The sequence below is a fragment of the Jaculus jaculus genome, chromosome 7 (genome assembly GCF_020740685.1).
Source record: "Jaculus jaculus isolate mJacJac1 chromosome 7, mJacJac1.mat.Y.cur, whole genome shotgun sequence".
NCBI lineage: Eukaryota > Metazoa > Chordata > Mammalia > Rodentia > Dipodidae > Jaculus > Jaculus jaculus.
In genome coordinates this window covers 65,744,520-65,771,297 of record NC_059108.1, presented here as the reverse complement: position 1 = coordinate 65,771,297, position 26,778 = coordinate 65,744,520, and the positions used below count along the sequence as shown (strand labels likewise).

General features: G+C 40.0%; 1 protein-coding gene across 2 annotated transcripts in view; it reads right to left on the bottom strand.

The window, feature by feature from the left end:
- Nucleotides 1-5,252: 5,252 nt before the first annotated feature.
- Nucleotides 5,253-26,778, bottom strand: part of Rragd (Ras related GTP binding D) — an 82,996-nt gene continuing 61,470 nt past the window's right edge. The window contains exons 7-8 of one of the 2 annotated variants that reach the window (XM_045155509.1): nucleotides 21,295-21,446; nucleotides 5,253-5,297 (exon numbers count right to left, since the gene is read on the bottom strand). In XM_045155509.1, coding sequence (XP_045011444.1) covers nucleotides 21,295-21,446 — 152 coding nt within the window. In that variant the 3' untranslated portion in view covers nucleotides 5,253-5,297. Of the gene's footprint in view, nucleotides 5,298-18,445; nucleotides 21,447-26,778 lie in introns of those variants that run through there. The other variant, XM_004663661.2, reaches the window with a different exon arrangement.

Sequence of the window (26,778 nt, the reverse complement as noted above, 5' to 3'; positions counted from 1 at the left end):
TAGCAGTGGCTAGAGATCCTGGTGCACCCATTCTCTATCTGTCTTTCTTTTTCTCAAATGAGTAAAATATTTAAAAATAATAAGATGGAGAGTGATTGAGAAGACACCTAACATTGGTCTCTGGCCCTCCTGTGTACATGCACACATACCCATGTGCCCACACACAACCATATATGTCTCCACACCCGGCCCTTCTTAGAGTAATTCTGTAGCTCTGAGCACTTCAGATGATAATTACTAATATTTCTTGAACAATGCACACACATACACATGCAAAAATGTAAAAAAAAATAGTAATAAGAATTATAGGATTACAACATTGAGCTGGGCCTGGTGGTGCATGCCTTTAATCCCAGTTCTCAGGAGACTGAGATAGGAGGATTGCCTTGAATTCCAGGCCAACCTGGGTTACAAAACTAGTTCCAGGTCAACCCAGGGCTAGAGTAAGACTCTGCCTCAAAAACAAAAACAACAAGAAAAGAATTACAAATGTATCCTTCTTAGTGTTTAGTTCTGATGAGCCGATGGGTGAGTTTGGCAAGAGTGATCTTACTTTCTAAATTTAGCTCTAAAGGAAACACCTGCAGCTAAGATGTCCTTTGTGACTGAGAGAACAGGCATCTTCAGATGTACTAACAGACAGCTGTGATACTATTTCTTCTCCCTGAGTCCTTTTTCTTTTCTTTTCTTTCTTTTTTTTCTTTTCTTTTCTTTTTTTTTTTTTTTTTTTTTTTTTTTGAGGTAGGGTCTCACTCTAGCCCAGGCTGACCTGAAGTTCACTATGTAGTCTCAGGATGGCCTTAAACTCACATCGATCCTCCTACCTCTGCCACCCAAGTGTTGGGGTTAAAGGAATACACCACCATACTCCCTGAGTCCTCTTCTATGAGCTCTGTAGTATATTGTCCCTCTGCCACTCTGCCTGTGCTTTTTCTTTTGTCCCACAGCCTGATTAATCTCAATTGTCATCTTTCAGAACCCTTCCCAAAACATATGCTGATTAAAATCTGGTCACTTTCAAACTAACTTGAATACCTCAGAAGTGTTTCCCTTTTCTGACAGCACATTAGGAAAATACAAAGTAACAAAAATTACTGTTTAATACTTTTAAACATTCATATTTTATTTTCCACTGTAGTATCCACAAACTTCAAAAATAATAGTTTATACATTCATACATTTTTCAATCTGCAAACAAAAGTCAGTATATATACAAATTATGGGACTTCTTAGAGTAATTTCAAAGTAGGGTCTTGCTGTACTGTAGGCTGACATGGAATTCTCAGGCTGGTCTTGAACTCACAGCCATTCTGTCTCTTGCTCCTGAATGCTAGGATTAAAGGCATGCGTCTCCACACCCGGCCCTTCTTAGAGTAATTCTGCAGCTCTGAGCACTTCAGATGATAATTTCTTGAACAATCAAACAACCTTACCTGCTTCCCACTGAAATCCACTTTACAGTTACAGGAAAAGTTTGACAACCAAATCAGCCAACAGTTTACTCTTTTAGCACTAAACACCCCAAAGGTGCCACAATCCATTTGCTTCCTAGTATCCTGTAAAAGAATATTAGCATCAATTTTATTTTCTTAAGAATTGAAGTTGGGTTTGGATGCCAGTGCTTTTTGGTTTTTTTCTCCAGGCTGACCTGGAGTTCACTCTTTAGTCTCAGGCTGGCCTTAAACTCACAGTGATCCTCCTACCTCTGCCTCCCGAGTGCTGGGATTAAAGGCATGTGCTACCATGCCTGGCTTGCCAATGTTTTTAACAAGAAATGTATACCATATAATATTAGAATAGGAAGTAAAACTTTCCAGAGATATGATTTCTCAGAAATGTTTTATATGTTTGTCCTTGACTTTTTTTTTTTCTTTTGAGGTAGGATCTTACTCTAGCCCAGGCTGACTTGCATCTGGTTTACATGGGTACTGGGGAATCGAGCCTGGGTTCTTAGACTTCTCAGGCAAGTGCCTTAACCACTAAGTCATCTTTCTAGCACTGTTTTTGTCTTTTGTTTTTTCAAGGCAGGGTCTCACACTAGCCCGGGATGACCTGAAATTTATTATGTAGTCTCAGGCTGACCTCAAACTCACACCAATCCTCCTACCTTAGCCTTCCAAGTGTTAGGATTAAAGGTGTGCATCACCATGCTGGGACATTTATTTTACCCTTCAGGAAGACAAGATGTCTTGAAAAGTCATGAAGCAGTGGCAGCCATCTGCGATAAAAGTCACCCAGTACAATCAGGGGAAAGGCAAGGATGTATCTATTAATTACTCTTCAGGGTATGCGTTTGGTAAACATATAATGGTGATTATTCTACTCTTAAGTAATCACTAGATAAAAAAATAGAAATACTTATTTGTGAGATTGTTAGTTACAGAACAGAAGAAAAAAAATCCTGGGCTAACAGTTAGCTTAGTGATAAAGCACTTATCTAGTATGTACAAGGTCCTGGATTAGATTCCCAACACTAGAACACAAAAACAAAAGCAAAATACCTGTCCTAAATCAAGCATGGTGGTGCATGACTGTAATCCCAACACTCTTAGAGGCTAATGACCTGGGTTCAATTCTCCAGTACCCATGTAAAGCCAGATGCCCAAAGTGGTACATGCATCTGCAGTTTGTTTGCAGCAGCTGGAGGCCCTGGCATGCCCATTCTCTCTCTCTCCTCTCTTCTCTCTTTTTATGCTTGCAAATAAATAAAAAACAAAAGAATGGGAGTCTGCAGTTTTAAATGACCTAGGTGATTGTAAAGGCCAGAAAAATTAGGAAATATTGACCTAGGGAACTAACTGAAACAGCAGTATGTAAATCATTGGTAGTTTCTTGCACATCAGTGAACCCCAAATGAGTTCCTTCTTCTCTCAGTACATGAAGAGACATATGGGAGGATTGCAAGTTACATGCCAACCTGTCTCAAAAAAGCAAATTGTTAGGCTGGAAAGATTGCTCAGTGATTAAAGGCACTTGCTTGCAAAGCCTGATTGCCTGGGTTCAATTACCCAGTGCCCACATAAAACCAGATGCACAAAGTGGCACATGCATCTGGAATTTGTTGGCAGTGGCAGGAGACTTTGGTGCATCCACGCTCACTCTCTGCCTCTTTGTCTCTCTCAAAATAAATAAAAATATTGGGCTGGAGAGATGGCTTAGTGGTTAAAACAAGGGCTCCCAAATTGTAAGAACTGCCTAGGGTGCTTATTTAAAAGATTCCAGGCTGGAGGGATGGCTTAGCGGTTAAGACGTTTGCCTGCAAAGCCAAAGGAGCCAGGATTGATTCCACAGGACCCATGTTAGCCAGATGCACAGGGGGGAGCATGTGTCTGGAGTTCGTTTGCAGTGGCTGGAGGCTCTGGCATGCCCATTCTCTCTGCCCCCCTCCCCTCTTTCTATGTCAAGTAAATAAATTAATTAAAATAAAATATTTTAAAAGAGATTCCTAGACTTCTCCCTAGAGATTTTGATTCAAGAATAGATTAAGAGCCAGGCATAGTGGTGCAGGCGTTTAATCCCAGTGCTCAGGAGGGAGAGGTAGGAGGATAGCCATGAGTTCGAGGATAGCCATGAGTTCACAGCCACCCTGAGACTACAAAGTGAATTCCAGGTCAGCCGGGACTAAAGCAAAACCCTACCTCAAAAAAAAAAAAAAAAAAGAATAGGTTAAGAATGGGAATCTGGACTGGAGAGATGGCTCAGCAGTTAAGGTACCTGCCTGCAAAACCTAATGATCTGGGTTTAATTCCCCAGTACCCACATCAAGCCAGAGGCACAAAGTAGTACATGCATCTAGAGTTCATTTATAGCAGCTGGAGGCCCTGGAGTGCTCATTCTCTCTTCTCTCTCTGCTTGCAAATAAAGAAAAAGATGGCTGGAGGGTGGCTTAGTGGTTAAGGCATTTTCCTACAAAGCCAAAGGATCCAGGTTCAATTCCCCAGGACCCAAATTCACCAGATGCACAAAGGGGCACATGCATCTGGAGTTTGTTTGCAGTGCTGGAGGACCTGGCATGTATCCATTCTGTCTGTTTCCCTCTTTCTCTGTCAAATAAATAATAAATAAATAAAATGCTAATTAAAAAAAGAAGGTGAATCTGCAGCTTTAAATACCCTAGATGATTGTAAAGGCCAGAAACCTTTGGAAAATACTGGCCTAGAGAACAGTACTATATTAATCATTGATAGTTTCTTACACATCACTGAACCTCAGATGAGTTCCTGCCTCTCTCACTACATGAAGAGATATACAGGACTGGCCTCCCAGGTGAAACCCTTCATGGCACTGCTTTGCAGAGGGAAAGCAGAAACCTAAGTATAAGGCTAACTTACAAGGCTAAAATCCAGAATTAGCTCCTGGAAGGCTGAGAAACTCAGCTCTCTATGGAGCCCAAAAGATATTTGGGTAGCAGCCTGAGGCACACATAGGCAGTAGGCAGACAGAGCAGCTAGAAGAAAAGGCTCTTTCATGTGATTTAAAAAAAAAAAACTGTGATATCTTGTAATGTGAATTGTGTTTATTGTCACTCATAACCTACAGTATGTCACAAAGCAGTTTTATGAAGTGTTTGCACCACTCAACCATTGCTTTGCTCAGAAGAGTTTATATGAACATTTTATTAAGATTGAATATTGGGAGCCAGGTGTAATGCACACATCCCAGCACTCCAGAGGCCGAGGGAAGAGTACCACTATGAGTTTGAGGCCAGCCTGGGCTACAGAATGAGTTCCAGGTCAGCTTGAGCTAGAATGAGAACCTGCCTCAAGAAGGAAAAAAGGTACGTAATATTGGGGAAATAGCTCAGCAGGAAGATTACCACGTAAGCATGAAGGGTCTGATTTACCCTGAGTTAAATTCCCCAGCACCCATATAAACAGATGGGTGTGGCCACACCTGCTGCTATACCTACCTATAATCTCAGTCCTGGAATTGGGGGTGAGCATAAACCAGATAACTGTGGCTCACTGGTCAGCCAGTTTGACTGAAAATGGCAGCTTGTGATTCAGTGAGAAATTCCATCTCAAGGAAACACATGGATAGGCAACAGAAGGAAGACACCCACGTCCTCCTCTGGCCTCTACATGTGCTCACTGGGCATACAGCACACACACTCAAAAACAAAACAAAGGGGGGAGGGGCTGGAGTGATGGTTTAGTGGTTATGGTACTTGCCTGTATAGCCTAAGGACCCAGGTTTGATTCCCCAGTACCCACATAAGTCCTTGGCATATGGTGGCTCATGCATCTGGAGTTTGTTTGCAGTGGCTAAAAGCCATGGTGTGTCCATTTTCTCTCTCTCTAATAAAGAAATAAAAATATATTTTTTTAAAAAGACCAAATATGGGCAGGAGAGATGGCTTATCTGGTTAAGATGCTTTCCTACAAAGTCAAAGGATCCTGGTTTAACTCCCCAGGACCCATGTAAGCCAGATGCACAAGGGGGCACATGCATCTGGAGTTCATTTTCAGTGGCTGAAGGCCCTGGAGCACCCATTCTCTGTCTCTCCCTCTCCTTGCCTATTTTTGTATCTCTCTAACTTTCAAGTAAATAAATAATTTTTTTAAAAGACTGAATATAATAACCAGACTATCATAGCTTTAGCTTCTGTGTATGTGTATGTGTATGTGTATGTGTATGTGTATGTGTATGTGTGTGTGTGCATGCATGTGTGTTAGCCTAGGCTAGAACAAGACCCAACATCAGGATTTTAAAAAAAAGGGAAATCAGGGACTTTTGGCCAAATGGCGACCGCCTAGCTGTGCTGCAAATACCGGGGAAAGAAAGGCAAGAAATTAAGGGTTATCAGGGTCTTATTGTCAGTGGGAGGGCACAGAGGGGGCAAAAACAGGGAATTGCAGATCCCCTCTCAGGTGGGTAGTCTAAACACCCATACAGCTGACGCGCCCCATGCCCCAAGCAGCTGTGCTCCAATCGTGTGCCCGCCAGCCCACTGCACTGTTCTCTGATCACACACACGTAAGGACCTCTGCTGCTGTGCTCTGTGTGCACACCTGCAGGAATCTCCACACCCGTGGGGAACTCTACTGTTGTGCTTCGATTGCACGCCTGCCAGCCAGCCTCTGCTGTGCTCTGATCCTGTGCCTGTGGCAGCTGCCTCTGCACTACAATTACATGCATGGCAGGACCAGTCCCACAGCAAGGGCCACACAAGCCCACACTGAGTCACTAGCGCCAGCTCAGGTGCCATCCCCTACCTGTCCGTCGCCGCCCATCCCCCACTCCCCTGTGGCAGGGAGTGAAGACTGTTTGCAGGTCCCAGTGTTCCCAGCCAGAGTTTGGGAAGCTTCAGGGCTTGCTACCTCAGTCCTCCTCCAAGCTCGAAGCAGGCAGCTTTGGTGTATGACTGGGTGAGAATTCAGGCAACTTTGGTGCCCGTGTGAGGTAGTAGATAGACGGCTTTCGCAAGTGAGAGCCAAAACCCAGGCTGCTTGGCAATGGCCCCAGGCTGCCTTGGATTCCCACTGAGCTACAGCCCAGGCTGGTCCACCCACCTACCTGCCCATACACTGTTATGGGTAGACCACAGCGCAAAAGAAATAACATGAAAAATAAAATGCAAGAAAATCCAGATAGACCACCCAGTCCAACAAGGATTACATCTAACCAAAACATACAAGAGTTTTTAGGATCAGAACATCAAGTGGAAGCGATGAGCAATGCAACCATGACCAAACTACTGCTAGAACTTGCAGGAAAGCAACAAAGGACCAATAATTGTGTCAATGTTACCATCACTAACCTAGCACAATATGATAAGACATTGGAAGGAATTCAAAGAGACCTAAGAGAGTTGAGGGAGTGTGAAAAAAAAAAGAGGACCTTAAAAATCAGCTGGCCACACTAAATGAAAACATAAAGAAATGCAAGGATGAATTCCAAGATTCATCAAGAAAATCAGAAAATGAGGTGAAAATGGAGCTGGACAGAGCAATGGTAGTGATACATAGAAAAGTAGTAGAAAATGCAAACTTAATTGAGCAAGTCCAAAACTCTCTACAGGCTCACAAGTTTAGAGTCAGTGAAGTGGAGGATAGAAAGTCTAATCTGGAAGACAGGATGGAAGAAAAAGTTCAAGAGTTCAAAAATTTCAGTAAGTTCAAAAGTTCCTATGAACAGAACATGAGGGAATTGTGGGATACACTTAAACGTCCTAATATCAGAATCACTGGAATACCAGAAGGAGAAGAATTTCAGACCAAATGCATGGAGAACGTATTTAACAAAATAATTGAAGAAAACTTCCCCAGTCTCTTAAAAGAAAGGCCCTTGAACATACAAGAAGCAAACAGAACTCCAAACAGACTGGACCAAAGGAGAAACTCCCCAAACTTTGACACCAAAGAGAAAATCCTAAAAGCAGCTAGGGAAAAACAGCACACCACTTTCAAAGGAAACCCCATCAGATTACTTCAGACTTCTCAATGGAAACCCTGAAAGTTAGAAGGGCCTGGAATGAAACTCTCCAAACTCTAAGACACTATGGCTTCCAACCTAAACTACAATACCCAGCAAAAGTCTTCCTCATAATTGATCATGAAAGAAAACCTTTCCATGGCAAAACTCAGCTTTATAATATAATTATATGAACACAAAACCAAACCTATAGAAAGTATTCCAGGAAATTCTTCACAGAGAAGAAACAAATAACCAAACACAAATGCCTACAAGAAGAAGATCACAACAACCAAACATAGAGTAGACACAAAAAATTTCAAATTCCATGAAAACACCAACACACCTCTACCACCACAACATGGCAGGGATAAAATAAAATCTCACAGTCATTACCCTAAATATTAATGGCCTTAATTCACCCATCAAGAGACACAAGCTAACAGGGTGGATCAAAAAATTAGACCCCTCAATCTGCTGCCTTCAAGAAACCCACCTTACCACTAAAGACAGAAACCTCCTCAGGGTGGAAGGGTGGAAAACAATATTCCAAGCAAATGGGAATAAGAAACAAGCAGGTGTGGCTAGATTAATATCGGATAAAATAGACTTCAAACCAAAAATAATCAAAAAAGACAAAGAAGGATGCTTCCTACTTATCAAGGGAACAATCCATCAAGAGGATATTACAATCATAAATCTGTATGCACCAAACACAGGGGCACCACGGTTCATAAAACAAAACCTACTTGACATTAAAACAGAAATAATCACCAACACCATCATAGCTGGGGACTTCAACACACCATTATCAGTAATAAACAGATCATCCAAACAGAAGCTCAACAGGGAAGTAAGAGAGCTCAACAAAACCATAGAACACTTACACCTAACGGACATCTACAGAACTTGCCATACCAAATCCACAGACAACACATTCTTCTCAGCAGCCCATGGAACATTTGCTAAAATATATCATATACTGGGTCACAAAGACTGCCTCCACATATTTAGGAAAATCAACCTAACTCCCTGCATGATATCAGATCACAATGCTATATTGCTAGAAATCAAAACCAAACGTCCCACCAAGAATCCCAACAGCACCTGGAAACTGAACGGCACACTCTTAAACAATAAATGGATAGTGGATGAAATAAAAAATGCAATTGCAAAATTCCTGGAATTGAATGACAATGAGAATACATCATACCAAAACTTATGAGACACAATGAAGGCGGTCCTCAGGGGAAAATTCATAGCACTCAATGCATTCATAAAAAAGACAGAAAGATACCAAATCAATAGCCTAACCATCCTCCTAAAGGCACTGGAAAAACAAGAAAAATCCAACCCAAAGAGCTCCAGAAGGAAAGAAATAATTAAAATCAGAGCAGAAATTAATGAATTGGAAACCAAGGAAACAATTAAGGCAATTGACAAAACAAAGAGCTGGTTCTTTGAAAAAATAAACAAGATTGACAAACCTCGGGCCAATTTGATCAAGCAAAAAAAGGAGAGGCTCCAAATTAACAAAACTCAAAATGAAAAGAGAGATCACAACAGACATAAGTGAAATTGAGAGAATCATCAGGACTTATATCAAAAACCTCTACTCCACAAAACTGGAAAATGTGGAGGAGATGGATAAATTCCTGGACGCATATCATCTACCAAAGCTAAACTCAGAGCAGATTAATCACCTCAATGAACCCATCACACTCATGGAGATTGAAAAAGTAATAAAAAACCTCCCCAAAAAGAAGAGTCCAGGTCCAGATGGATTCTCAGCCGAATTTTATCAAACCTTCATGGAAGAACTCAAACCAATCTTCCTAAAACTGTCCCACACAATTGAAGAACAGGGAAAGCTACCCAACTCCTTCTATGAAGCTAGTATCACCCTAATCCCAAAACCAGGCAGAGATGCCACAAGAAAAGAAAACTACTGGCCTATTTCCCTAATGAACATAGATGCAAAGATCCTGAACAAAATACTCACAAACTGAATCCAACAACACATCAAAAGCATTATCCACCTTGACCAAGTGGGATTTATCCCAGGAACACAAGGGTGGTTCAACATAAGAAAATCTGTCAATGTAATACACCACAAAAACAAGATTAAACATAAAAACCACATGATCATTTTGATAGATGCAGAAAAGGCCTTTGACAAAATACAACATCACTTCATGATCAAAACATTGGAGAGAATTGGCATGGCTGGTTCACATATTAACATAATAAAGGCAATATACAAAGCTCCAAAGGCCTAAATAATACTTAATGGAGAGGGACCTGGAGGAATTCCCATTAAGATCATGGACAAGACAGGGATGTCCTCTCTCACCTCTGCTTTTCAATATAGTTCTGGAAGTCCTAGCTCAAGCAATAAGACAGGAGAAGGAAATAAAAGGGATACAATTTGGAAGGCAGCTATGCTCACCACTATACCACCAACGCCGCACCAGGGATACAATTTGGAAAGGAAGAAGTTAAGTTAGCTCTATTTGCTGATGACATGATTGTATATGTAAGAGACCTGAGAGACCCATCCCAAAACTCCTGAAGGTGATTAACTCCTATAGCAAAGTAGTAGGATACAAAATCAATGCACAAAAGTCAGTAGCATTTCTCTATGCAAATGACAAAGATACAGAAAAAGAAATAAGGGACATAGTCCCATTTTCAATAGCAACAACAACAAAAAATACCTTGGAATAACGTTAACCAAGGAAGTAAAAGATCTATACAACGAAAATATAAAAACTCTCAAAAAAGAAATTGAGGAGGACTTGAGAAGATGGAAAGACCTCCCATGCTCCTGGAAAGGCAGAATTAACATTGTGAAGATGACAATCCTACCAAAGGCAATATATAGATTTAACATAATTCCAATTAAAATCCTTACAGTGTTCTTCACAGAGATAGAAAAAATGATCTCAAATTTCATATGGAAAAGCAGAAGGCCTCCCATATCCAAACATATCCTCAGCAAAAGAAACACCTCTGGTGGCATTACCATACCTCATCTAAAGCTATACTACAAAGCCATAGTAATAACAACAGCATGGTACTGGCATAAAAACAGGAGTATAGACCAATGGAATAGACATGAGGACCCAGATTTTGGGTCAAGCAACTATAGCTACTTGATATTCGACAAAGGCCCGAACAATATAGGCTGGAAAAAAGATAGCATCTTCAACAAATGGTGCTGGACAAACGGATAACCACATGCAGGAAACTAAAACTTGATGCACACATTTCACCATGCACTACACTCAAATCCAAATGGATCAAAGACCTCAACATAAGACCAGAAACTCGAATACTACTGGAAGAAAATTTAGGAAGTACTTTCCATGATATAGGAATGGAAAGACTTCCTGAACAAAACCCCAGTGGCTCCCGATCTTTAAAGTCACTCAACCAATGGGATCATATGAAGCTGAAGAGTTTCTTTACAGACAAGCATATAATTTACCCACAGAATGGGAGAAAATATTTGCAGGTTATCCAATGGATAGAGACCTAACCTCTAGAATCTACAAAGAACTCAAAAATCTAAACAATAAGAAGACAAACACCCCACTCATAAAATGGGGCAAAGAGATGAACAGGAAGTTCACAGAGGAAGAAATACAAATAGCAAACACACACTTAAGAAAATGTTCATCATCCCTAATCATCAGAGAAATGCAAATTAAAACAACTATGAGATTCCACCTTACCCCAATAAGGATAGCAAACATCAAAAAATCAAATGAAAATAAATGCTGGTGAGGATGTGGAGAAGCAGGAACACTCATCCACTCTCGGTGAGAATGTAGGAGGTACAACCACTTTGGAAAGCAATATGAAGACTCCTGAAAAACCTGACTATAGAGATACCAACAGACCAAATTATACCCTTACTGGGCATCTACCCTAAAACCTTCAAACCACAAGCCAGAGAGATTTGCTAACTATGTTTGTAGCGGCTCAATTCATAATAGCTAAGAGCTGGAATCAACACAGATGTCCATCACTAGAAGAATGGATAATTGAGATGTGGTATATCTACAAAATGGAATTCTATACAGCAGCAAGAAAAAATGACACAAAGAAATTTGAGGAAAAATGGTTGAACCTGGAACAGATCATTCTCAGTGAACTTACCCAATCACAGAAAAAAAAGCAACACATAGTCTCACTCATCTACAACACCTAACCTGAATCTACCCAAGATACTTTACATATCCAGCAAGCATCTCAGGGACTAGACACTAGGATGGATGGGGAGGGAGGGGAGGACATCGAAGGGGTGGGAAACACTAATCTGGACCTAAATGGCAATGGTACCATAAAATTCTACTTCCTAAAAGGCAGACCAAATGGCTGAACCTTCACTAGACCCTTACAGGAAACATCTGAACCACAAGACACTGGAGAGGGTAGGATGAAGACTAACCTAAATCTTCTACATCTTCCCCCCCTCCCTCTCCCCCTCTTTCCTCTCTCTCTCTCCTTTCTAACTCTTGTATATTAGTTATTTTTTTCCTTATTTTCTTAGTGGGCACTGACCTGTAACCCCCACTACCAGCATGGAGCTATCATCCACAATGAACTTTTGATCAGAGAAACCTACAAGATTTCCTAAAACAGTGACAGACTTCTGTCAGAGTACTTGATGACCCACCAAAGGTCAGTGGTAAGACCCTATTGCAGGAAGACTCCATACGCAGCTGACACGTAAAATGGAACGGCATGGGTGGAAGCCAGGAGAGAGTCAGTCCCCAGACAGTCAGTGTGTCTAGTGCCAGAAGGTGCTACATGGGCGACTGGGGGAAATGACCAATATCTGTCCAAGCAACTCATGGTCTAACCCAATTAGCAACAAATAAACTGGTGTGATGTCCACACAAGTGCAATAGTGGCACACAGCCATGGTGGGGAACCAACTGCTCTTGATTTGGCTAACTGATCCCCTCAGTGGTACAGGACCCATAGCTGGAGCTGGGAAACAAGTCAGAACCATATCCAAACATAAGCCCACTCTACAATATCAAGCTATCATCAATCATGGGGTACAAGAGGGCCTACACCTATTAAACTCTCTATTAAAAAGTAAGTGTTACCTCAATTTTCCCAGTTCGAACTTACTCTCCATTGGAGAATCTGCTTCTTTTTTTCAGATATATGCAGATCCTAAGGAGAGAGCTGCCCCATCATACCTCAAAAGGGGCCCTACTGAAACTAAGGAAAATTGGCGAAACAAACAAGAGTGCTGTTTTCCTGATGAACCGGATACCAGCTCAGAGGCGAAGGAGACCAACACAGAGAAAAATCAACTCCTACCAAACCAGAGAGCCAGAGCTTCAGAGGCCCCCAACACCTCATCACTGAAGCAGACCAAAAATGAACCCAACAGGCTCAGGGAAATTTTGCAAAAGAGGGATGGAAAGAATGTCAGAGTCACATGTTGGGTCATGATATGCAGAGACATTTATCGTACCAAGAACTGTGGGCTAACTCCACAATGCACGAACCATTTGCATCAACAAGGAGGGTCCATTGGGAGGGAGTAGGTCATGGATGAACCTAAACAATGGTACCAAACTGCCTATATTTGCTGAAAAGAAAACTAATAAATTAAATAAAAAAGGGAAATCAAATGAAACCAGGCATAGAGGCATATACCATTAATTCCAGCACTCATGGGACAGAGGATCACCGTGAGTTCAAGGCCAGCATTGGACTACAGAGTGAGTTCCACATCAACCTGGGCTAGAGTGAGACCCTACCTTGAAAAAAGAAAGAAAAAGAAGCCAGGTAAGGTGGTAATCACCTTTAATCTCAGCACTCAGGAGACAAGAGGCAGGAGGATCACTGAGTTCCAGACCATCCTGAGACTACATAGTGAACAGGGGGGTACAGAGGCAGAGGAAGAGAAAGAGATTGAGAGGGAGAAAGAGACAGGGAGAGAGAGGGCGAAAGAAAATGGGCATACCGGAACCTCCTAGCCACTGCAAAAGACTCTAGACACATGTGCCACCTTGTGCATCTGGCTTTATGTGGATACTGGAAAATCAAGCCTGGGTCCTTTGGCTTTGCCAGCAAGTACCTTAACCACTGAGCCATCTCTCCAGCCCTATTCTGTCATTATTGACACAAAAGACAATCACTGGTATACACTGGGCTAGTCTTAAAGGTGTTACCAATTTTTATATGGTATCTTTAAAGTTATGATAGAGACTACTGCTAACATCTATATTGTCACATCACCATGATTGTTATGCAAAACTGCATAGATATTGATTGTACAGTTGACATAAAATTTCTGCAATTTAGTTGATATTTATTATAAAAGTAGACCTTTTAAGGATCTTCTACAATAATTCTGGCATATTTTAAGATACCACTCAGAATTTATAACTTACAAGACAAAAAAGAGCTCTGTTTTTCACCCTATATTTTGCCATCAGACCCTTCTCATATACTATTCCTCATGTCAGCTTACCAAGGGAAGTACACTCAGCTCAAACAGTACAGATTGAAAAAAGTAGAAACAGTGAAACTCTTTATTCCATTTTAATTCTAGAAATTATAGTAATTTCACATATGCATCAAGTTAGGAAAGCATGGATATTAACCTAACACTTAGCCAGGTGTGGTTTCACATACCTTTAATGCCAGAACTCAGGAGGCAGAGGATTGCTATGAGTCTAAGACCAGCCTACGAATACATAGTGAATTCTAGGTCAGCCTGGGCTAGAGCAAGAGCCTACCTCAAAAAATCTAAAGCATGGGCTAGAGAGATGGCTTAGCAGTTAACATGCATGCCTGCGAAACCTAAGGACCCAGGTTCGATTCTCCAGGTCCCACGTAAGCCAAAGGCACAAGGTGGCATATGCATCTGGAGTTCATTTGCAGTGGCTAGAGGCCCTGGCATGCCCATTCTCACTCTCTCTTTCTCTCCATCTCCAATAAATAAATAAAAATAAAATCTTTGAAAAAAAAATCTTAAGCACAAATAAACCCCCCAAAACATTTAGATCCAGGCATGGTGGTACACACCTTTAATCCCAGCACTTGGGAGGCAGAGGTAGGAGGATTGCTATGAGTTTAAGGCCATCCTGAGACTACAGAATGAATTCCAGGCTAGCCTGGGCTAGAGTGAGATCTTACTTTGAAAAACAGAAATAAAGAAATTTTAAACTTCATATTTTTAATTTACCTCTTAATTATAAGGCACTACCTCAATAAACATGTCCTCTTTTACCTCTTGTTTCCTACTGGTCTGCTCTTAGATGAACAATTAAACTTCTTGAATGTTGGTTTGTTACTGCTAGAGAGCTGGTATTAGACATGTATAAGGGTCTAGGTAGATCAGTTTAGATAGTAAATTCCTCTTTATCTTTAGCCTTTTAGCTATTTTACCAACAATATTTTTCAAATAGTAGGCAATGTACAAATGAAAGAAAACTGTAATTTCCCTTAAAAAAAGATTTTAAAAAGAGGAATAAACCATGTGGAGCCTCCTCCTTATTGACTAGCTGTTGGATTCTGGAAGAAGAATTAAGCCTTGGAGTACCTTGCAGCACATGCCACATGGGTAACCTGGCTAGCTGCACTGTGGCAGATGAACTGTAGTTCATCTATAGGCCAGAGAGGCTATGGAAAGACCAGGGAGGCAGGTCTTGTAAACTTTATTAAGGGATAAGCTTGTATCAATTAATGCAAGGCATCAAGCAAGGCACTGAAAAGATTAGAATGGTCAGATTTAAAAGGTCACTCCATGTCTTATGTAAGGAATGGAAAAGAGAGGGACATGGTGGCTCACACTTGGGAGGCAAAGGTAGGAGGATTGCCATGAGTTTGAAACCACTCTGAGACTACCTAGTGAATTCCACATCAGCCTGGGCTAGAATGAGATGGTACCTCAAGAAAAACTGGGGGGGGGGGGGAGATAGAGACACTAATGAAGAAACTACTGAAAACCAGTAGAGGTGGTAGTCTAAGCTAAGATAATAGCAGAGGAGATGGAGAGAAGAGGACACAGTCAACAGACATTTGTTAGACTGAAATTACAGAACAGAGTGATTGCAGGTGAGCAGGAGAGAAGAGTCAAGAATGAGGCCCAAGTGTCCACTAAGGAGGAAGTACACCATAGCAGATTTAGCATTGAGGAAGCCAATTTGATACATTGTAAATTTGAGACTTTTGCAGAAGATTCCTCCAAAGGCATGTTATTGGCAATTCAAAATATAAGTCTGAGCACAAGAAAGGTTTAAGATTAAAAAGAACTTTGTTATGTTTTAATCTAGGTTCATTTTTTATAAGTGATCATTACATACTGAAATCACAAGGGGAAAGGTTCAACACAGCTAAGACCAAAGGTTGATTCTTGAGATCCTTAAAACTTCTCATACAATTATCTATTAGAAAACCAAATGTCTATAAAATGTACTTAAATTTCTTCTTGACATTTCAACAATGTTGTTACCTTGGGCATTTGCTATTTAACAGGTCAAAGGAAAAATATAGAATCTTAGTTGAATTTCTTTTGAGTGAAGTATAGTTAGAAGACTGTTCCTGTTGGTTATATAAATACATTGGGGAACATATTTAATAATGGATATTAAAAAATAACCCAGTGTTTTAAGGTCATGTGCCAGTAAATCATAAACTACAAGTGTTCCTCTTCATATTTGTGAAAGGCTTTTAAAGGGACATTTGCTGAAGCTGCTTATAGCTGTATGATCATGACCAAATTATTTAATTTGTTTAGTTTTACCTGAAAAACTGAAATGGTAGCCGTACTTACCTCTTCAATTTATGAAGATTAGTTATATAAAAGACCTTTGGAGCAGTGCTGGTATAATGTATGTACTTACATCTATAATTAAATAATTTTATTAAACATGGCATCACTAACTAAAAGTCTCAGAAATATTTCAGATAGGATTTACTAATCAAAAATGCGGTTTCAAGCCAGGCGTGGTGGCACATGCCTTTAATCCCAGCACTTGGGAGGCAGAGGTAGGAGGATTGTCATGAGTTTGAGGCCACCTGAGACTCCATAGTGAATTCCAGGTCAGCCTGGGCTAGAGTGAGACCCTACCTTGAAAAAGAAAAAAAAAAAATAGGGTTTCAAGAGATTGAGGAGATGGCTCGGCAGTCAAAAGCACTTGCTTGCAAAGTTGGACCCAAAGTAGCCATGTGTCTGACGTCTATCTGCAACATCTGGAGATTCTAGCATGCCCCCCCCCCTGCAACACAGGAGGGGGGTAGAATGAGAGGAAGAGACAATTTTAAAAATCTAAAATAGGATTTTATATTTAAGATACAAAATATAATTCTAGCCCTAAGAATTCTCAGTAGATCTGTAAGGTTCACTGGAGAATAGAATTACTAATAAGCAAAGCAAGCAGCAATAAAGTGGACTGTTGGGGGGAATGATGTCACATCGACTAAGGATTAGGAATAGAACACCAAGAATATCTTTTTTATAAAAAATATCTTAGTGTGGGGGCTGGAGAGATGGCTTAGCAGTTAAGACATCTGCCTGCAAAGCCAAAAGATCCCGGCTCAATTCTCTAGGATCCACATAAACCAGATGCACAAGGAGGCACATGCTCTGGAGTTCATTTGCAGTGGCTGGAGGCCCTGGAGTGCCCGCGCGCTCTCTCTCTCTCTCTCTGCCTCTTTCTCTCTCTCAAATAAATAAATAATTTTTATAAAAAGAAAAAAGGATATCTTTGTCAGGCATGGTGGCACATGCCTTCAATCCCAGTACTCAGGAGGCAGAGATAGGAGGATTGCCATGAGTTCAAGGCCACCCTGAGACTACACAGTGAATTCCAGTTCAGCCTAGACTAGAGCAAAACCCTACCACAAAAGAAAAAAAAAAAAGAAATATCTTAAGTTTGTTTAAATAACAGATCTATAGTACTAGTAAACAACGCCCCCCCCCCAAAAAAACATAGATTTCTGGGAGGCTTTTTGTTTATTTGCAAGGATAGAGATGGGGAGTGCGGAGAGAGAGTTTTGGGATGTGCCAAGACCTTTTGTTGCTGCAAACGAACTCCAGATGCACGCACCATTTTGTGCACCTAGCTTTGCCTGAGTCCTGGGAAATGGAACATGGACCAACAGGCTTTGCAAACAAGCACCTTTAGCCATTGAGCCATCTTCCAGCTCTTCTTAAAGGGTTTAAAAGAGGAAGGCTATATAGTTAAGTGGTACAACATTTGCCTACCATGTATGCGGAGCCCCTGGAGACCTCTAACACTGAAGAAAAAAAGGGGGTGGGTAAAAACAAAAGTATAATCTAGCCAGATGTGGTAGCTCAGGCCTGTAATCACAGCACTCATGAGGCTAAGGCAAAGAATCACTATGAGTTTAAGGCTGATTGACCTACATAATGAGTTTAGGACAGCCTGGGCTATAGAGTGACACCCTGCCTCAAAGAGCTAAAACATAAAATAAAAGTATAATTTCAACAGAATGATTTGTCCTCATTTACATAAAATGAGAGCAGGACAACCAAGACAAGCAAATTTTGCTTATCAAGCATGGTGGCACATGCCTGTCAGCTACTAAGGATGGTGAAGCAGGAAGATCCCACTGAGCCCAGGAGTTCAAGACCTGCCCTGGCAACATAGAACACACCTCAAAAAGTTAATTTTTCCCTTCTCTCTCTCAATGGACCTACTATGACCGATAAAACAGTCACATGTGTATGGTAAGCATCCTCTTAAATATGGAAGGCCATGCTTCCTTTTAAGAGACCAGTCTACTTCCAAAAAGTTGTTATGAATATGTCAAATAAAGTGAGGGCCTTACCAAGTCATAAATGCATAATATATGCTTTTAAATTGACAGATAACATTCCTCAAAGCAACAGTTTAACAATGGTTACAAATGATGTACTAGCCAAGTAAAGTATATAGTATGCTTGATTATAAATTATTCATTTATACTTATTGAATGTATACTATATATTTTAATAATCACAATAGTCCACTGTTTTTCTGGATTCTGTTTCAAATAGAGTTGGCCATATAATTCATACAAAACAATCTTTCTGTGATTTTTAGTCATTTTATATTTAAGGGTCCAAAATATATTATAGTCACAAAGTAACACTGTGAATGTCAGTTGGCCTTTATTTATATTTCTTTAAAAAAACACTCCAAGAGCCAGGCGTGGTGGTGCACATCTTTAATATCCCAGCACTTGGGAGGCAGAGGTAAGAGTATCACTGTGAGTTCGAGGCCACCCTGAGAATACAGAGTGAATTCCAGGTCAGCCTAGACTAGAGTGAAATCCTACCTTGAAAAAACAAAAGAAAGAAAGAAAAAACACTCCATACTGGTCATTTACACTAATCTACATCACTGAAATGAACCAAAGATGATAATTTAGTCTGCCTATGATATATAAATTATACTTAACTCAAAATGCAAAAGACTGCTCTGATCTAGAAACCTGTATTAAGTTCTCAACTTTTAAAGCCAAGCAAAAATGTTTCAGGACAGCTCTGTAGCCAGAGCTTTGGCCTTTATAATTACATCTTAGCATAAAACATAAATGTGTACATTACCACAGGCTAACTTCCATATCAAATGTAAAACCCAAAAATAACTTGAAGATTTGTTGCAATTCCAATAGCACAGATCTGAAAAACCTCAACATTCAGACCTAACTCTGACATCTTTCTTTAAAGGTTGTCGCACTTACAAGGTTTGAGGCAGTATAAATATCAGCAGGTGATTACGTATACTACCATGAACTTGAAGTCCTGGGTCATTATTTTTGCCTATTTCCCAAGGAATCACATGCTCTTGAAGTAACAGGCTTTTAAGGCACATTTCATCAAAAACTCATCATATACCCAGCTTAAAAATGGAAACTATATAATAATCCACACATGCACACTGTATGTGTGTATATACATAAGTAATATGTGGTTTACCAGATAGGTGTCTATATCAAGGATAATGTTGAATTAGAAATGTAACTCTTTATTTGCTAATTAAGAGATAAGGCTAGGGATTTAATTCCATTGGTTGAGTACTTTCCTAGCATGCATAATGCCCTGGGCTCAATTCCCAGCACCAGATGGGACCCTGTTTCAAATAAAACAAAATAACAATTACATTTATAAAAAGAACCCACATTCATCAGTCCTGTTGGCAAAGACCCAATGGGGAACAGCTCTGGAAATTAAGGAAAAGCCTTCTCTGGAACCCTGGGCTCCTACCTGCCCATCCAGGGTTATAAATAAGAGATCATAAGGAGTTAGGGTGTCATAACACTTTCTAGACATCTCCTTTAAAATGCACAAACTTAAACCTCAATGATCTTCCATTTTAGTTTCCAGATTAAAACGAGTAGGACTTTGGGAGAATAAGGAAAGATTATGGAAAGAAGTCACTGAGAGAAGTGAATTTAAGGGAGAAGTTGCCCCAGGGACTTTACATGTTTTTGCAAGTACTAGCTTTGATGGGCCTTAGGAGGCTCTACTTTAAAAAGAATACTTTTTTAATGTCCCACATGCCTGTCATAAAGTGTTAAAGTTTTAAGCTGATCATAGAATTTTCTATCTACTTGGAATGGTCTGACATATAGATTTAGGACTCATAATTCTCATTATACAAATACATAGGTAACTATGATACCCCTTCAAACCATTCTTTTCTCACTGGCCACGGGCTTTCATTATGACTCTTTAACCTTGCAGGGCACACTAGTGGCAAGTTGAACTTAGTCATAAAGTGGGAACAGGTGGAGGACATGAGGCAAATTGTCACAGATGAAATGGTATCTCAGGTGACAAATGGAACCAGTAGTATCAAGCTCTATGGAGATATGAGATTTACTCCATGTGGTGGTCATGGAACAATTAAAAACAGTTGCAGGTAAAGACTTTAAATGCAGCACAACAGGGGCCAAATATACAGAAGCACATTTGCATTTAGCCTAGAGTTGCCAACTGCCTACATTTGGGAAACCTTTGGCCTTCTGATGTTGTTTTAACCCCAAGTTGTAGGCACAGAAGAGCCTCTAGAATTTCTCAACACATCCATGTCATTTGTCCCAAACTCCTCTAATGACATTCTTATTCTTTCCAGTGATCAGCACCATTGTGGAAATCTGGTCCCAAAGGTTCTACAAGACAGTACCGCAGCAAAAAGAAATCACCTATCTGTATGACATGATAGAAGAGGGGCATATGGTGAGGTAAAGAGCTTCATACTACTGAGTAGGGTGCATGGCCACAGTGATACAAACTTTTGTATAAGTTTGTTACTAAATTTTTTTTTTACAAAGTTCCTTTCTATATCCATTACAAATAGGGGATAATTATTGCTCCTGGAGTTCACAGCCCCAATATGTTCTAGCTCCATTGAAAAAAATGATTTTGTTTTTCTCAATAACTATAGCAAAGATTTCCACATCTACAAAAAATCTTTTACCAATATATCATTTTTTGAATCATTTCTGATTGCTATGAATATGGACTTGACACCAAGAATAGAAAAGCGCTTAGGAAAGTCATTATTAAAGTTCAGCTCAGTGAAGGAAAAAAAAAACATAAAAAAGTACAAAATATGTACAGTGACAGTTCTCACATGGGATTTTTCTACCAACCACAAAAGTTTACATTTCTATAAGGTACAGTGGATTTCTCTTTATTGTTACTGTACAAGTTTTGCTTCAAAGTGCTTAATTTACCTAAAAAAAAAAAAGAGATCACGATGCAGTGAGTTTTTTGTTTTAACAACAAATCAATGTCATGTGTCCAACTGTCCTCCCTTGTTCTTTAGGCAAGAGCACAGCAGCCTCACAAGAAAGGTCTAATTTCAGAAGATACTCCTGAAACCTCACCTACAGCAGCACTCTAGGGGTACCATTAGAAGCAGCTCCTGTTTTCTTCTGTAGCTGATTCTGAACCTTTCGAGATTTCGCCACTTTCAATCTCACCTCAAAAACTTCATGAATGGCCTTCCGGAAGCAATGAAAGTTATAATCAATAAGTCCTGGAGAAGAAAACAAAACGTTTACAAATATTACAAAGAAGTAATTTCTACCTTTTCATGTCAGCCATGGCCAGGAAAATTCAGTAGGGGGCAGCAGAGAAGCAGGCATGTCCTAAATAGCCTAGGTGGTCTATCGCTGGAGTTCGGGACTGGCAGTCTTATGAAAGGGGTTTCCTGAGGAAAGTTTCCAGTGTATAGGGCACATATTCAAAGTTGTCTGTGCTGGAAAAGATCTGAAGATCACCGAACTGCACATATTTTTTATCCTTCAGAACTAAAGATTAATTATAATTAAGACAAATCTGCTAGCCTGGTGTGGTGGCAAACAACTATAATCCCAGCACTCAAAACCAAGCAGGGTTGACACCCTTTTGTTTGTTTGTTTGTTTCTTAAAAGAACATTTACTGAGTATCTTTTAAACTACTTTTAAACGCCTGTTGGAATATCAAGTCTGTGAATGGAGAATGATTAATAGTCATCTCAGGTATGCCAACTCCAAATTAAAAAATTCAACAACTAGTGACATAGCTTTTCAATCTTAAGTATATTTGAAATGGAGAAATCATGAGGGTAGAATCATCAGAAACAAATCAGTAACACAAAAAATGTAACAGAATAAAAGAAAATCCAGTCTTAAAAAGTGCATTTTTCATCATATCCATTAATTTGTAAGTGTTGAGAGCAATGGATTACCCTTATACCAATTAGGACAAAGTAATTGGTTTGATTTACCATCTTTATTTTTATTTATTTTTCTAAGGTAGGATCTCACTGTAGCCTAGCTGACCTGGAATTCACTATGTACTCTGAGGTTGGCCTCAATCCCAAAATGATCTTCTTACCTCTGCCTCCCAAGTGCTGAGAGTAAAGGCGTGTGTCACCACACCCTGCTATTTACCATCTTTAATTAACCTACCCAATAATTATTTCTATCTAGCAGGTGATGCTTCCAGAGCCCAATCCAAAGAAAGAATTGGCATTCCAACTGAGGATGAAATTCTTCAAATTAGTTGTACAAGTAACTGCAAGTGCACTGGAGGGGAAAAAAAAAAACCAAAAACATCTTGGCTTCCAGAAGCAAGAAGCCCCTAAGGAGTGCTCCTCTGTTGCTTCAGAAGAGATAGTGAGCTACAAAGACAAGAAAATGACTTCCTGGAGAAAGATCAATGAGGTAATCAGAATATCAATAGTAAGAAATAAACAAGGAACAAAAAATTATTTGGTGGGAATCTGAATATCAGTTTTGAAAACCACCTCAAAATTCTCTACTTATATGTGCAACAAACTTTCTTAGGAAGAAAAGCTTAGCTCAAGGAATTTAGCTAACTTTACAATGAAATGCTAAACTTAGGAAATTTTAGGAACATCCTGTTAAAAGTCTCAATAAGTCTTCTCAACTTAATCTTATTTTCACACAGTTCAACATGAGATAGTAATTCTACTGTGTTTATAGAGTTTAAAAATAAAAATAGCAGGATGTGGTGGTGCACACTATTAATCCCAGCACTTGGGAGGCAGAGTCTCAGGGCACCCTGAGACTACATAGTGAATTCCAGGTCAGTCTGGGCTAATGTGAGACTCTACCTTGAAAAACCAAATAAATAGCTAAAGATAGAGAAATTCATGACAGGTTGTTAAAGAAAGTAGGCATTCAAACAAAGTATTTATTTTCTAAATTGATTGATACCTTAAAGGTACTTAAATATAAGGACATGGGAAATGACAAGAACAGAGACATGAACAGAATAAATACCACCTACATTATCACCCACACTTAACACATCCTACATACATCCTCTGACTGAGTGGTTCTCAACCATAGCTGTACATAAAAACTGGGCACAGTAACACAGGACTATAATCCCAGCACTTTGGAGGTGGAGGCAGCAGGATCAGGAATTCAAGGCCAAACTGAGTGGCAAGGGACCCTGTCTCAAAAACAGAAACAAAAGGATCTCTAGAAAAACTAACAAACCTATACCCCTCTCCCATGTATTTGCCCTTAATTTGGAAGAAGGCCTGGGTATCCATATTGCTTGGCTTCTCCCTTCCCCAAGATATCTATAATGGGCATGACTCAGTCCTCTGCTTTCTGCAGTCATAACAATCATTAATGAAAACTCAGGATAACATGAAGACAAGGTAATCAATAAGCTTTGATGATCTACACCACCAGGATTCAACCAGCACCTGAGATTAAAGCAACAAGAAACAAATCCAAATAATCATGCTTTTGAAACAAGCACTGAGTTTGGAAAAAAAACTGAATACCTCAAAAGATCAAGTCATTATATTTACCTAGGACTTTAAAATTTTAACACTGAAGATCTCCTGTCCCAAGAACCCATTTGTCCCAAGAAGATGAAGATGGTTGGCTAATGTAAAAAAGGATATACGTTAAACATAGTGAGATCAAACACTATGCAAATTTTATTACATTTCCAAATTACAATATTAAATTAAACCGATGCTTAGGTTTCCAGTTAATAATATTCTATAAAACCTGTCTGTCATCAGAGATGATGTTTAAGAATAATTTACCAAAGATCCGTGTGATCAATTCCAGTTTAACTTTAGTGTTACAGCCACAGATGATTGTTAAAAGCAGTGGCTAGCCAGGCATGATAGTGCATGCCTTTAGTCCCAGCACTTGGGAGGCAGAGGTAGGAGGATCACCATGAGTTCAAGGCCAATCTGAGACTATATAGTGAATTACAGGTCAGCCTGGGCTAGAGTGAAACCGTACCTTGAAAAAAATAATCCATGTCTAAAAGTTAAGGAGAAATAGGATTTTTAACATTTGAAAAGTATTTACCTTTAGGAACATTATAGTGAGAAACATGACAGATGCTATCTTAACTAGCTTACAACATGCATATTGCTCTGAGTAATGAGATGGACAGAGAGCACCCTTTTAAAAAAAATTTATTTTTACTTGAGAGAAAGATAGAAAGAGGCAGAGAACGAGAGAGAGAGAGAATGGGTGCACCAGGGCTTCTAGCCACTGAAAACAAATTCCAGATGCATGCACCATCTTGTGCACCTGGCTTTATGTTTGTCTTTGCAGGTAAGCATCATAAAGTTAAGCCATCTCTCCAGCCCAGAGCATCCTTTCTATTTGGTATTCTTGCTAAAATGTATAAGCTCATTCCAATTGCATGGAATCATCAGACATTCTTACCAAAGAGATGAACAGTATTCTCCAAAACTGTCAAGGGCATGAGAGATAAGAAATTATGATAGACTGGAAAAGACCAAAAGAAATAATAAAAACACGTTGGAGATTGGGACAGAAAATAAGCATTTGTGGAAAAACTAGTGATATTTGAGTAATGTCTATGTCAAAACATATTTCTAAACATATGCCTAGACATACTTTCTTAAAACAGTAGCATGCCACTGTTAATTCCCTGGTACTAAGATGTAATATTTGCAAAAGCTAGATGAGTTTATGAAAATTATATACTATTTTTACAACTTGTCTATTTAGTCTAGAAAATAGTTAAACAAGGTGGAACTTTACATTTTCTCTTCTGCCTGCTTGTAAAGCTAATCACAAAATGTAAATGCCAAGTGTAGAATGTAGATTGAGTTTTGTCAGGATATATTTTGTTTGCTCTGTGTAACACTGACTGAATTTTAAAAGCTAATGACCATTGCCAGTCTGAGAAAAATGTAGGTTCTGCCTGGAATTGCTATGCTGGGTTTGTGCAGGGGCAATACCTTGGGACACAAATTCAAACAGCATGCCACCCCTAAAAGGTACCATCTTTGGGGCTCAGGCCAGGATTTGTGATCATCAACTCATATTCACTTACCTCAAGGTCAGTATGACTCAAAACAAACTGAAAAGGAAGCTGGGAGAATGACAACTGAGATTCCAGCATGTCCGTGCTCTCCTGAGCAGAGGAAGATCCCAGCCACAGCTACCATGGCTGAATTCTCAAGGTGGTTTTCTTTCCCCCATTTGTTAAGGTCCCCTCCTTCCCTGGGCATGAGCAGTAGCCCTCACTGACCTCAGCACAACTGATAGAGTTCCTCAGAGATCTAGATAGAAAATATTTGGCCAATGGTCCGAGATTCATGCAGCATGCACAGGCTGAAGCGCATGTGGGCAAAACCCTTCATGAAGCAGGAGTGGGGGGTAGAGGTGGATGGACGGATGATGAATGGATGGATTTCATGTGGTGCTCAGACCCTTCAGGACTGTAGCACACACTAAGCAGCAAGTGGCAGTGGAAAGATGGCACAGCCAGACTCTACAGGCAAGGATCAAGGGGCTATTACTTACTAGACAAAAACAAAATCACAGTTTGGTGGAAAATTGAAATAAATTCATCTAGTTAGTGCTAAAGTTCAATACGTAAGGTCTGAAAGCCAGCCACTTAAGGAATTAATGGATTTCTCAATGGTTTGAGACACTTGCTTGTGACTGCATCTGTCTGACATTTTCTAGTTTCTAGTTTTAGAAGAAATAAGATGTTACCTGTAGACACCTTTTGGTTTCTACATTGCTTGTGGTAAATTACAGGTGGCTTTCTTAATCCAGGCAGCCCAACTGATTTAAATGGGGAATGTGTGCATTCTATTTACTTCAGAAGTTTTTCCATCAGTACTGCTTCAGGCTAATGTGTGCTTAGAGGCTAAACATGCGAATGTGTGGCTGAGAAGCATGGCTCCAAAAGAGATCACTAGATCCTATACAGACAGGTGAATATTAACAGTCCCATCAGTAAGGATGTAAATCCACGGGCTCTTTAGGGTCCAATCAGTAATAGTCTAAATCCATACACCCTGGATTTTGGATCCTATCAGTAAGGATTTAAATCTGTAGAACCTGACAGGCAGAAAGTACACTGCAAGCTCACACTGGTATGGTGGCCCAAACCCAGACTGACTTTTTTTACCCCCAAGGCAGGGTCTTGCTCTAGACTAGCCTGACCTGGAATTAGTCTCAGGCTGGCCTCAAACTCAGAGCAATTCTCTTACCTCAGTCTCCTGAGTGCTGGGATTAAAGAAGTGCACCACTATGCCTAGCCCAGACAGACATTTTTTTTTTCTTTTTTCAAGGTAGGGTTTCATTTTAGTCCAGGCTGACCTGGAATTCACTAGGTAGTCTCATGGTCTTGAAGTTACAGTGATCCTCTTACCTCTGCCTCCCAAGTGCGGGAAATAAAGGCGTGCACTACCATGCCTGGCGACCCCAGACAGACTTTTTTTTTTTAAAAATATATTTTTATTGACAACTTCTATACTTGCAGACAACAAACCATGGTATTTCCTTCCCCTCCTCACCCCTCCCCCACTTTCTCCATAGCTCTGCTCTACATC